This window comes from Oncorhynchus clarkii, chromosome 12 (genome assembly GCF_045791955.1).
Source record: "Oncorhynchus clarkii lewisi isolate Uvic-CL-2024 chromosome 12, UVic_Ocla_1.0, whole genome shotgun sequence".
NCBI classification, from domain to species: domain Eukaryota; kingdom Metazoa; phylum Chordata; class Actinopteri; order Salmoniformes; family Salmonidae; genus Oncorhynchus; species Oncorhynchus clarkii.
The window spans coordinates 18319775-18331917 of NC_092158.1; the positions used below are offsets into that span (position 1 = coordinate 18319775).

The 12143-nt window shown below is 44.0% G+C and overlaps 1 protein-coding gene across 2 annotated transcripts in view; it reads left to right on the plus strand.

Annotated features, from left to right (window-relative positions):
• The window catches only part of LOC139422821 (CAP-Gly domain-containing linker protein 1-like), a 60285-nt gene extending 48409 nt beyond the window's left edge, over positions 1 to 11876 (plus strand). For both annotated transcript variants that reach the window (XM_071174210.1, XM_071174209.1), the window contains 5 exons: positions 292 to 348; positions 7295 to 7355; positions 7729 to 7947; positions 8123 to 8235; positions 8450 to 11876. In XM_071174210.1, coding sequence (XP_071030311.1) covers positions 292 to 348; positions 7295 to 7355; positions 7729 to 7947; positions 8123 to 8235; positions 8450 to 8684 — 685 coding nt within the window. In that variant the 3' untranslated portion in view covers positions 8685 to 11876. The remainder of the gene's footprint in view (positions 1 to 291; positions 349 to 7294; positions 7356 to 7728; positions 7948 to 8122; positions 8236 to 8449) is intronic.
• The last annotated feature ends 267 nt before the right edge of the window (positions 11877 to 12143 follow it).

Sequence of the window (12143 nt, forward strand, 5' to 3'; positions counted from 1 at the left end):
GCTGCATCCGACCCAAACGGGGGGGTCACACATACTGAGAGTTAGACATGACCTCTACACTCATCACTACATAGCCATGACAACCTGTACATCCATATCAGCCCCACAGCCAAGCAGAGGTCATTTGTGCTGTAAATGGATTGTAATTTCTGTATAAATGTATTATTATTGATGTCGATTGTCCTTTATTAGAAAGTACCTCTAGATATAATGCATGTTGACTGTCCCTGGTAGGCAACTCACCCTCTCTCTCCCTTGTTCTCTCCCCCTTTCTCTCCCGCTCTCTCTCAGTGAGGTACTGAAGCTGGCCAGTCTGACATCTCAAAACCAGCCAGACATGAAAGACAGGTAAGACATGTATTGCACAATGTATTCTCTGCTGCCTTAGGAAGACCAGGTTGAGTGTAAACATTTTCAGTATTTCTAACTATGGAAGTAGCTGCACTTATAGCGTAGACATCTACAGCTTTCCTTTCCAACAGCTGTGCATAGTTGATCATAATTATCATCAGGGTCCTAGTATAAATTAATGTTTATAAAAAACACAGTTGATTTAGTTGATGTGATCAAGTCCTGTAAAAATGATTAAGACACAGTAAAACAGACAGTGAGAGCAGTGGACAGAGACAGATGGGGTTTTAGTGTGATGACAGTCATTCGGTCAGTCAGTACATTTCATCTGGGGCTCAGAATGGACTCAGAAGACAAAAAGCCTGCACTGCACCTAATACCTCTACAGTAAAGTCATTTATTTTATTTATATTTATTTTTATTTCACCTTTATTTAACCAGGTAGGCTAGTTGAGAACAAGTTCTCATTTACAATTGCCACCTGGCCAAGATAAAGCAAAGCAGTTCGACACATACAACAACACGGAGTTACACATGGAGTAAAACAAACATACAGTCAATAACACGGTAAATAAATACAGTAAAGTCATGTCTTTGTATAACCCATCACGAACACTTCTAATGACCGGAGAGAAGGGAAGGGAGGAGAGGAGAAGGGAGGGGCAGAAAAGGTTGGGGAGGAGAGGGAATGGGAGGAGAAAGGATGGGAAGGGAGAAGAGAAGAGAGGAGAAGAGATGGGAGGGGGAGAAAAGGTTGGGGAGGAAGGGAGATGGAATGGGAGGAAAAAGTAGTGCAGGGGAAGGGAGGAGAAGAGGAAGGGAGGAGAAGAGGAAGGAGAAGAGAGGAGAAGAGGGAGGAGTGAAGGGAGGAGAATGCCGTCAAAAAGGTTATTTAAGCCATAGGGAAATGATGAGAGGAATGTTATGTAGAGTAGAACTAATCAGTCAGGACACATCAGGGGATAACTACCTCATCAGGTGACTATTTCACACCCAGACAGTCAGTTATGATCTGTGATTCAACAGCACTACCTTATCAATCAATCAATCAAATTGATTTATAAAGTGCTATACAGGAACCCAGCCTAAAACCCAGCAAGCAATGCAGATATAGAAGCACGGTGGCTAGGAAAAACTTCCTAGAAAGGCCAGAACCTACGAAGAAACCTAGAGAGGAACCAGGCTCTGAGGGGTGGCCAGTCCTCTTCTGGCTGTGCCAGGTGGAGTTTATAACAGGACATGGCCAAGATGTTCAAACGTTCATAGATGACCAGCAGGGTCAGATAATAATAATCACAGTGGTTGTAGAGGGTGCAACAGGTCAGCACCTCAGGAGTAAATGTCAGTTGGCTTTTCATAGCTTATCATTCAGAGTTAGAGACCCCAGGTGCGGTAGAGAGAGAGTCCAAAACAGCAGGTCCGGGACAAGGTAGCACGTCCAGTGAATATGTCAGGGTTCCATAGCCACATGCAGAACTGTTGAAACTGGAGCAGCAGCATGACCAGGTGGACTGGGGACAGAAAGGAGTCATCAGGCCAGGTAGTCCTGAGGCATGGTCCTAGGGCTCAGGTCCTCTGAGAGAAGAGAGAGAGAAAGAGAGAGAGAATTAGAGGGAGCACACTTAAAATTACACAGGACACCGGATAAGACAGGAGAAATACTCCAGATATAACAGACTGACCCTAGTCCCCCGACACAAACTATTGCAGCATAAATACTGGGGGCTGAGACAGGAGGGGTCGGGAGACACCGTGGCCCCGTTCGACGATACTCCCGGACAGGGCCAAACAGGCAGGATGTAACCCCATCAGCTTTGCCAAAGCACAGCTCCCACACCACTAGAGGGATATCTTCAACCACCAACCTACTACCCTGAGACCAGGCCGAGTATAGCCCACAAAGATCTTCCCCGTGGCATGAACCCGAGGGGCACGCCAACCCGGACAGGAAGGTCATGTTAGTAACTCAACCCACTCAAGTGACGCACCCCGCCAGTGACTCAGCCCCTGTAATAGGGTTAGAGGCAGAGAATCCCGGTGGAGAGAGGGGAACCGGCCAGGCAGAGACAGCAAGGGCAGTTCATCGCTCCAGTGCCTTTCCGTTCACATTCACACCCCTGGGCCAGACTACACTCAATCATAGGACCTACTGAAGAGATGAGTCTTCAATAAAGACTTAAAGGTCGAGACTTAGTCTGCATCTCTCACGTGGATAGGCAGACCATTCCATAAAAATGGAGCTCTATAGGAGAAAGCCCTGCCTCTAACTGTTTGCTTAGAAATTCTAGGGACATTAAGGAGGCCTGCGTCTTGTGACCGTAGCGTACGTGTAGGTATGTACGACAGGACCAAATCAGAACGATAGGTAGGAGCAAGCCTATTTAATGCTTTGTAGGTTAGCAATAAAACCTTGAAATCAGCCCTAGCCTTAACAGGAAGCCAGTGTAGAGAGGCTAGCACTGGAGTCATATGATAAAAATGTTGGTTCTAGTCGAGATTCTAGCAGGCATTTTTAGCACAATGCTTTATCTGGGTAGCCAGAAAGTAGAGCATTGCAGTAGTCTAACCTAGAAGTAACAAAAGCATGGATGAATTTTCCTGCATCATTTTTGGACAGAAAGTTACAGATTTTTGCAATGTTACTAAGATGGAAAAAGGCTGTCCTTGAAATATTCTTGATATGTTCGTCAAAAGAGAGATCAGGGTCCAGAATAACACCGAGGTCCTTCACAGTTTTATTTGAGATGACTGTACAACAATAACAATATAAATTTTCAGATCCAACAGAAGATCTATTTGTTTCTTGGGACCTAGAAATGTTTTGTCCGAGTTCCTTATGTCTGAAACACAGGCTTCCAGGGAGGGCAATTTTGGGGCTTGACCATGTTTCATCGAAATGTACAGCTGTGTATTGTCCGCAAAGCAGTGAAAGTTAACATTATGTTTCCGAATAACATCACCAAGAGGTAAAATATCTAGTGGAAACAATAGTGGTCCTAAAACTGAACCTTGAGGAACACCAAAATGTACAGTTGATTTGTCAGAAGACAAACCATCCACAGAGGCAAACTGATATCTTTCCAACAGATAAGATCAAAACCAGGCCAGAGCTTGTCCGTGTAGACCAATTTGGGTTTCCAATCTCTCCAAAAGAATGTGGTGACCGATGGTGTCAAAAGCAGCACTAAGGTCTAGGAACATGAGGACCGATGCAGAGTTTTGGTCTGCGCCATTAAAAGGTCATTTTCCACCTTCACGAATGCAGTCTCAGTGCTATGATGGGGTCTAAAACCAGACTAAAGCGTTTAGTATAAATTGTTTGTCTTCAGGAAGGCAGTGAGTTTTTGCGCAACAGCTTTTTCCCAAAAAATTGAGAGGAATGGGAGATTCAATAGTTTTTTATATTTTCTGGGTCAAGGTTTGGCTTTTTCAATGTGAAGAGAGCAGGACCTTCAGTCATTTCAAATGCCATTATGATGCAATAAAATGTTACTGCCACTTTTAGTGAGTTTGGTATACATCCGGTGGATAGGGAGCCGTTTATTATATTCAACATAGGAGGGCCACGTACAGGAAGCAGCTCTTTCAGTAGTTTAGTTGGAATAGGGTCTAGTATGCAGCTTGAAGGTTTAGAGGCCAAGACTATTTTCATCAATGTGTCAAGAGATATACTATTAAAAAGCTTGAGTGTCTCCCTTGATCCTAGGTCCTGGCAGTGTTGTGCAGACTCAGGACAACTGAGCATTGGAGAAATACGCATATTTAAAAAGTCTGTAATTTGCTTTCTAATGATCATGATCTTTTCATCAAAGAAGTTCATGAAGGCCTCCCGGGTGGCGCAGTGGTTAAGGGTGGCGCGAACCCAGGGACTCTGTGCCATCAGAGTCCCTGGGTCCGCGCCCAGGAAGCCAACCACACCAATGTGTCGGAGGCTACATTGGTGTGGCAACCGGCGTGTGGCAACTGTCGTAACCGGCCGTGACCGGGAGGTCCGAGGGGCGACGCACAATTGGCCTAGGGAGGGATTGGTCGGTAGGGATCTCCTTGTCTCATCGCGCACCAGCGACTCCTGTGACGGGCCGGGTGCAGTGCGCGCTAGCCAAGGTTGCCACACCAATGTAGCCTCCGACACATTGGTGTGGTTGGCTTCCGGGTTGGATGCGCGCTGTGTTAAGAAGCAGTACGGCTGGTTGGGTTGTGTATCGGAGGACGCATCGGAGGACATTCAACCTTCGTCTCTCCCGAGCCCGTACGGGAGTTGTAGCAATGAGACAAGATAGTAGCTACTACAACAATTGGATACCACGAAATTGGGGAGAAAAAGGGGTAAAAAAAATTTAAAAAATTAAAAAAGAAGTTCATGAATGTATCACTGCTGAAGTGAAAGCCATCCTCTCTTGGGGAATGCTGCTTTTTAGTTCGCTTTGCAACAGTATCAAAAATACATTTTGGATTGTTCTTATTCTCCTCAATTATGTTGTAAAAATAGGATGATCGAGCAGCAGTGAGGGCTCTTCAATACTGCACGGTACAGTCTTTCCTAGATAGTCGGAAGATTTCCAGTTTGGGGTAGCGTTCCAATTTTTTGGAAGCTTGCTTCAGGGCTCGGGTATTTTCTATATACCAGGGAGCTAGTTTCTTATGAGAAATATTTTTTGTTTTTAGGGGTGCGACTGCATCTAAGGTATTAATCAAGGTTACATTTAGTTCCTCAGTTAGGTGGTTAATCGATTTTTTGTACTCTGACGTTCTTGGGAGTCTGGAAGGGTATCTTGGAATCTTTGGGTTGTCCGAGAATTTATAGCACGGCTTTTGATGATCCTTTGTTGGGGTCTGAGCAGATTATTTGTTGCGATTGCAAAAATAATAAAATGGTGGTCCGGTAGTCCAGGATTATGAGGAAAAACATTAAGATCCACAATATTTATTCCACGGGACAAAACTAGGTCCAGAGTATGACTGTGGCAGTGAGTAGTTCCGGAGACATGTTGGACAAAACCCACTGAGTCGATGATGGCTCCGAAAGCCTTTTGGAGTGGGTCTGTTAAAATCACCAAAAATTTGAATATTATCTGCCATGACTACAAGATCCGATAGGAATTCAGGGAACTCAGTGAGGAACGCCAGTATACGGCCCAGGAGGCCTGTAAACAGTAGCTATAAAAAGTGATAGGCTGCATAGATTTCATGACTAGAAGCTCAAAAGATGAAAACGCAGTCTTTTTTTTGTAAATTGAAATTTGCTATCGTAAATGTTCGCAACACTTCCGCCTTTGCAGAATGCACGGGGGATATGGTCATTAGTGTAACCAGGAGGAGAGGCCTCATTTAACACAATAAATTCATCAGGCTTAAGCCATGTTTCAGTCAGGCTAATCACATTAAGATAATGATCAGTGATTAGTTAATTGACTATAACTGCCTTGGAAGTGAGGGATCTAACATTAAGTAGCCCTATTTTGAGATGTGAGATATCACAATCTCTTTCAATAATGACAGGAATGGTGGAGCTCTTTATTCCAGTGAGATTGCTAAAGCAAACACTGCCATGTTTAGTTTTGCCCAACCTAGATCGAGGCACAGACATGGTCTCAATGGGGATAGTTGACCTGGCTACACTGACTATGCTAGTGGCAGACTCCACTAAGCTGGCAGGGTGGCTAACAGCCTGCTGCCTGGTCTGCACCCTCTCATTGTGGAGATAGAGGAGTTAGAGCCCTGTCTATGTTCATAGATAAGATGAGAGCACCAAACCAGCTATGAAGGAGACCGTCACTTCTCAGCAAGCCAAGCTTGGTCCTGTTTGTGGGTGAGTCCCAGAAAGAGGGCCAATTATCTACAAATTCTATCTTTTGGGAGGGGCAGAAAACAGTTTTCAACCAGCGATTGAGTTGTGAGACTCTGCTGTAGAGCTCATCACTCCCCTAACTGGGAGAGGGCCAGAGACAATTACTCGATGCCGACACATCTTTCTAGCTGATTTACACGCTGAAGCTATGTTGCGTTTGGTGACCTCTGACTGTTTCATCCTAACACCGTTGGTGCCAACGTGGATAACAATATTCCTATACTCTCTAAACTTGCCAGTTTTAGCCTTAGCCAGCCCCATCTTCAGATTAGCCTTAATGTTGGTAGCCCTGGTAAACAGTGTATGATCGCTAATCCAGACGTGTATCTATTGTACAGACTTTGTTTAGGGAGAGACATAAAAGCTACATCTGTTGTGATTGAGGTTGTATTGGATGAGACCCAGCAGGGTAATGCCATCCACAGACAGATTAATCCACTGTAATCTGACTCCTCCCCCTGCTGCTGCTGCTGGTTGTCAAGTCTGATGATTTCAACGTCTGGATTAGTGTTGTCAGGGCTCCCCAGTGTAGTGAGTGAAAATTAGCTAACTGCTCTCAGTATGTTTTGGTGAAGCTTGTCTCACTTCTTTGAGGATCACTACAAACTATTGTGTGAAGTTTTTTAACAAATAAATTGAGGTGTGAAACTCTCCATTATAAAAAATATATTATTCATGGTAAATCAAAAGTAAAAAACATTGTGTGACGTTACAGTCAGAGACCTTCATCAGACACTGTACCCATAGAGACATGTATGCGTGCGCGCACACACACACCAAGTTTCCCCCTGGCGATTTCAGACTATAGGCATACACTCTTCTAATGGCCATGGTGCGTTATGAGCACAAACAAAAAACTTTATTGGCACCGTCACTGCACAACGGGAACTTGGGTTAAGTCCCTGTTAGTCTGCCCTCCAAATTCGCTACAATGTTCTGCTGCGTAGCCTAGGCGAACACCTTGCAAATAATTTGTGCATAATGGCAACTATTAACAACCTCATCCACACACACAGTACTGCACTGTTCCTGACAGGCCCAGTGTTGCTGGGTGAGTTCTGTATTAAGCGGTTCTCTGCCTCTGTTCCTCCTCAGGGAAACTCTGTCCAACCAGGAGACAGATGAGGACAAGGAGCTGGAGACTCTGAGGGATGAGGTATAGTGTATATACACAACTCTGGCAGACTCTGAGGGATGAGGTATAGTGTATATACACAACTCTGGAGACTCTGAGGGATGAGGTATAGTGTATATACACAACTCTGGAGACTGAGGGATAAAGTATAGTGTATATACACAACTCTGGCAGACTCTGAGGGATGAGGTATAGTGTATATACACAACTCTGGCAGACTCTGAGGGATGAGGTATAGTGTATATACACAACTCTGGCAGACTCTGAGGGATGAGGTATAGTGTATATACACAACTCTGGCAGACTCTGGGTCTTTTGAACTGGCATTGGTTCCAATGCTTTTTTTCTGTATCTGTATATTAGCTGAAACCTCTCTGTCTCCCTCTCCCTGTAGATCGCGGTGCTGCGAGGTGAGAACGCCATGGCCAAGACGCTGCAGTCTGCCGTGGAGACGCTGGAGAGAGACAAGGCCCAGCTACAGGAACGCGTCACCAGCCTGGAGCAGAGGCTATTGGGACGGCAGGCCTCTGAGGGAGGGGACAGTGGAGTGCCTTCCTCAGGTGACACAGCTCTGGACCAGTTGAGAGAAGAGAAGGAGTTTGCAGAGGGACAGGTATGATTGGCAATTAGTAAAACAATTTCACCATCTGCTTGTCACTAATGTAGTATATCATTTGCATAGAAAGATATCTGCACTTCCACCATTGTCTCTCATTCCACCTCGCTCTTTCTTATATAAGCTTGACTGTGATCTCTCTTCTCTCCCTCCATATATTTCCCTCCTTTAGATTAACTTCCTGAACAGTGTGATCGTGGACCTACAGAGGAAGAATGAGGAGTTGAAGGTCAAGCTGAAGAAGATGGCTCTGGCGGAGTTCAATGGCAATGACGGCACTGATGGGTCAGTCTTATAACCAATAACCTCTGAACCCAAACTCCAAATGTAGTCCTTAGTTACAGTTGTTGACAGACCCCTCAAAATGCACTATTTAGCATCTACCTAATCACTCTCTCTCTCTCTCCCTCTCCCTCTCGCCCTCTCTCTCTCCCTCTCGCCCTCTCTCTCTCCCCCTCTCCCTCTCTCTCTCTCCCCCTCTCTCTCTCTCTCTCTCTAGTTTGGAGGAGGGTGGATCTAAGAAGGACAAGAAGGCTCCTCCTCGTCTGTTCTGTGATATCTGTGACTGTTTTGACCTGCATGACACTGAGGACTGTCCAACCCAGGCCCAGAGCCCCGACTCAGTCCCCCACTCTTCCTTCAAGGGCAAACCTGCCGACCAGCGGCCGTATTGTGACATCTGTGAGGCCTTCGGTCACTCCATAGAGTCCTGCCAGGAAGACCAGACCTTCTAGACACTCATCTTCTCACCCCAACCATTCCAGGCCTAGCTTTAGGACCCTTCACAGACCGCCAACACACACCAGACTACTTTCTCTGGGTTTTTAATAACATAGTATTTATGTCAGAGTCCACTCACATAACCCCAAATCACCCGCTACAAAAGACTCTCCTACTATTTCTAATACTTCCTCTCTCTAACTCTCCTTCCTCTCTCTAACTCTCCTCCTTCTCTCCAACTCTTCTCCAACTCTCCTTCCTCTCTCTAACTCTCCTCCTTCTCTCCAACTCTTCTCCAACTATCCTCCCTCTCTCTAACTCTCCTAGCTCTCTCTAACTCACCTAGCTCTCTCTAACTCTCCTCCCTCTAACTCTCCCTCCAACTCTCCTCCTTCTCCCCAACTCTCCTCCCTCTCTCTAACTCTCCTAGCTCTCTCTAACTCTCCTCCCTCTCTCTCCCTCTCTCCAACTCTCCTAGCTCTCTCTAACTCTCCCTCTCTCTCCAAATCTCCTCCCTCTCTCTCTCTAACTTTTCTCCCTTTCTCTAACTCTCCTCCCTCTCTCCCTAACTCTCCTCCCTCTCTCCCTAAATATACTCCCTCTCTCCCTAACTCTCCTAGCTCTCTCTAACTCTCCTCCCTCCATAACTCTCCTCCCTCTCTCTCTAACTCTCCTCCCTCTCTCCAACTCTCCTCTCTCTAACTCTTCTCCCTTTCTCTAACTCTTCTCCCTTTCTCTAACTCTCCTCCCTCTCTCTAACTCTCCTCCCTCTCTAACTATCCTTCCCTCCCTCTAACTCATCTCCATCTCTATAACTAACTCTCATCTCTCTAACTCCTCCCTCTCTTAGTCTCCAACTATCCTTCCCTCCCTCTAACTCATCTCCATCTCTCTAACTCTCCTCCCTCTCTAACTCTCTAACTATCCTTCCCTCCCTCTAACTCTCCTCCCTCTCTAACTCTCCTCCCTCTCTAACTCTCCTCCCTCTCTAACTCTCCTCCCTCTAACTCTCCTCCCTCTCTAACTCTCCAACTATCCTTCCCTCCCTCTAACTCATCTCCATCTCTCTAACTCTCATCTCTCTAACTCTCATCCCTCTCTAACTCTCTTTCCTTGCTTTAACTCTCCTCTTATCCCTCTCCTCTCTCTAACTCCCTCTCCTACGTCCAGAGATATACTGCTGTGGTGCAAGATCAATTTTAGGATTGGAACAAAAGGAATCAGTTTTCTGTTATTAGTCATAAATGAATCAGCCTTCTGTGATTTGTTCCTAAAGTAATCAGTCTTTTGTTTTTAGTTCATAAAGGAAGCGGTCTTCTGTTATAAGTTCATAAAGGAATCAGTCTTCTGTTATTAGTTCATAAAGGAATCAGTCTTCTGTTATTAGTTCATAAAGGAATCAGTCTTCTGTTATTAGTTCATAAAGGAATCAGTCTTCTGTTATTAGTTCATGAAGGAATCAGTCTTCTGTTATTAGTTCATGAAGGAATCAGTCTTCTGTTATTAGTTCATGAAGGAATCAGTCTTCTGTTATTAGTTCATAAAGGAATCAGTCTTCTGTTATTAGTTCATAAAGGAATCAGTCTTCTGTTATTAGTTCATGAAGGAATCAGTCTTCTGTTATTAGTTCATAAAGGAATCAGTCTTCTGTTATTAGTTCATGAAGGAATCAGTCTTCTGTTATTAGTTCATAAAGGAATCCGTCTTCTGTTATTATTTCATTATTTTATGTATTTGTTTGTTTGTTTTCATATAGAGCATGGGTTGGTTTTTGACTTCAGTTCCTACGGGAACTAAACTTCCTATGTGTAACCGGGCAAGAGGGAGGGCATTTGACGCAGACATACGCATGGTAAATGGCCTGGATGCACCAGACTGGTTCACTGCTAATAGCACTATTAATGTTTCTCTAACACATTCCTGTCTTTCTCATGTCACATTCCCAGTCAGTGTACTGTATCCAGGCCCAGACAAGGACCCTAGGGATGTCCACTCCACAAAGGGAACAAGCTAGTACCACAGGACACATCTACTTGTACTACTAGGTTGTGTTCAGTAGGCACCAAATGGTAGAGAACGTTTTAGAACTGGAGATATTTTGGGAAATTCTCAACAACAAAAAAAGCTCATTTTCAGTTTAAAAACGTTTTCTGTTTTCATGTCCACTCAACATTAACCTGGTGCTAGTTGCACAAGTTTGTGTTTACCATCATGAATCTTGTTCTGGAGGCAGCTCTGCAGAGTGGTCACTAGCTGGCACAGCCACAAAGTCATAAAATCTGATTTGAACCCTAACCTTAACCACACTGCTAACCCTAATGCCTAATCCTAACCTTAAATTAAGACCAAAAAGCACATTTTGGTTTTCATAAATGTTCACAATATAGATAATTTTGACTTTGTAGCTGGCCTATCTAAGGGGAAATCTCTCCAGTACAAGACTCATAACAATTCATGTCAACAAGAAGCCAGCCACTACTAACTTACTGCACTACTCACTTTAAAATGCCCACTTAGACTACAGGACACACTTAGACTATTTTTGTTTTAGAATGGCAGTTTCTAACTCATTGATTTGATAATAAATGTCAAGACAGAATGGTACCTAGTAGTTACTTCACGTTTTATGTAATGCCTATGTTTTTTATGTATATTCTTTTAAAAACTACCTGTATAGATATACATGTATTACAGCTATGTACTGAAGCACACAGTTTGGATCATATTGAATCTCCCAGTGTATCAAAGATATGTATGCTAGATCTATGTGACTAACCAATGACACCTGTCTTTGTAAATACCTATCAGACGTTTTCTGAAAGAACAAAATGTGCACAAGGTGCCATGGAAACAAAAGGATATTTTATGCGTATTTTATTCTTCTGATTTGTCTTGATAGGAAACGGACCTGTATGTTGTTGTATGATAATGCCGTATCGACTCCAGGGAACAAACTTAACACACTTGTAAAGATGTTATTAACTCTATAAGCACATTGTTGACTATTTCTACTTTACTAAGTGACGTGTCTGATTAGTGCAGTGTTTTCTATGTTACACTTAACATCATCTATAAAGGCTTTATAAAGGGTTTGTAAATAGTTAAACTTATAAACCCTTTACAGATGAGGACCCTTAAAATGCTACTGTTTTTCTATGTTCTGTATACACCTAATGATTCAATACAACAAATACTATAAAAACAAATACTCCACTTGTTGCGTCTTGATTTTCTCTTGTCTGATGATGTAAACTATAGTTCCAACAATCTATCAAGAGAAGGTGGAATAAACAACAACCATATTGCGTAGACCTATCCAATCCATCCTTTCTCCACAGAGTGTCCAGTGGGTAGGAGTAGGGATTGTTTCTGGACAAGACTACTCTCTGCTCAGCCCCCCCAACCCAAGGCCACCAGCCAGCCACACCTATACTAACTACCTACCAGGCTGTTTACATCTCTAGGACCAATAA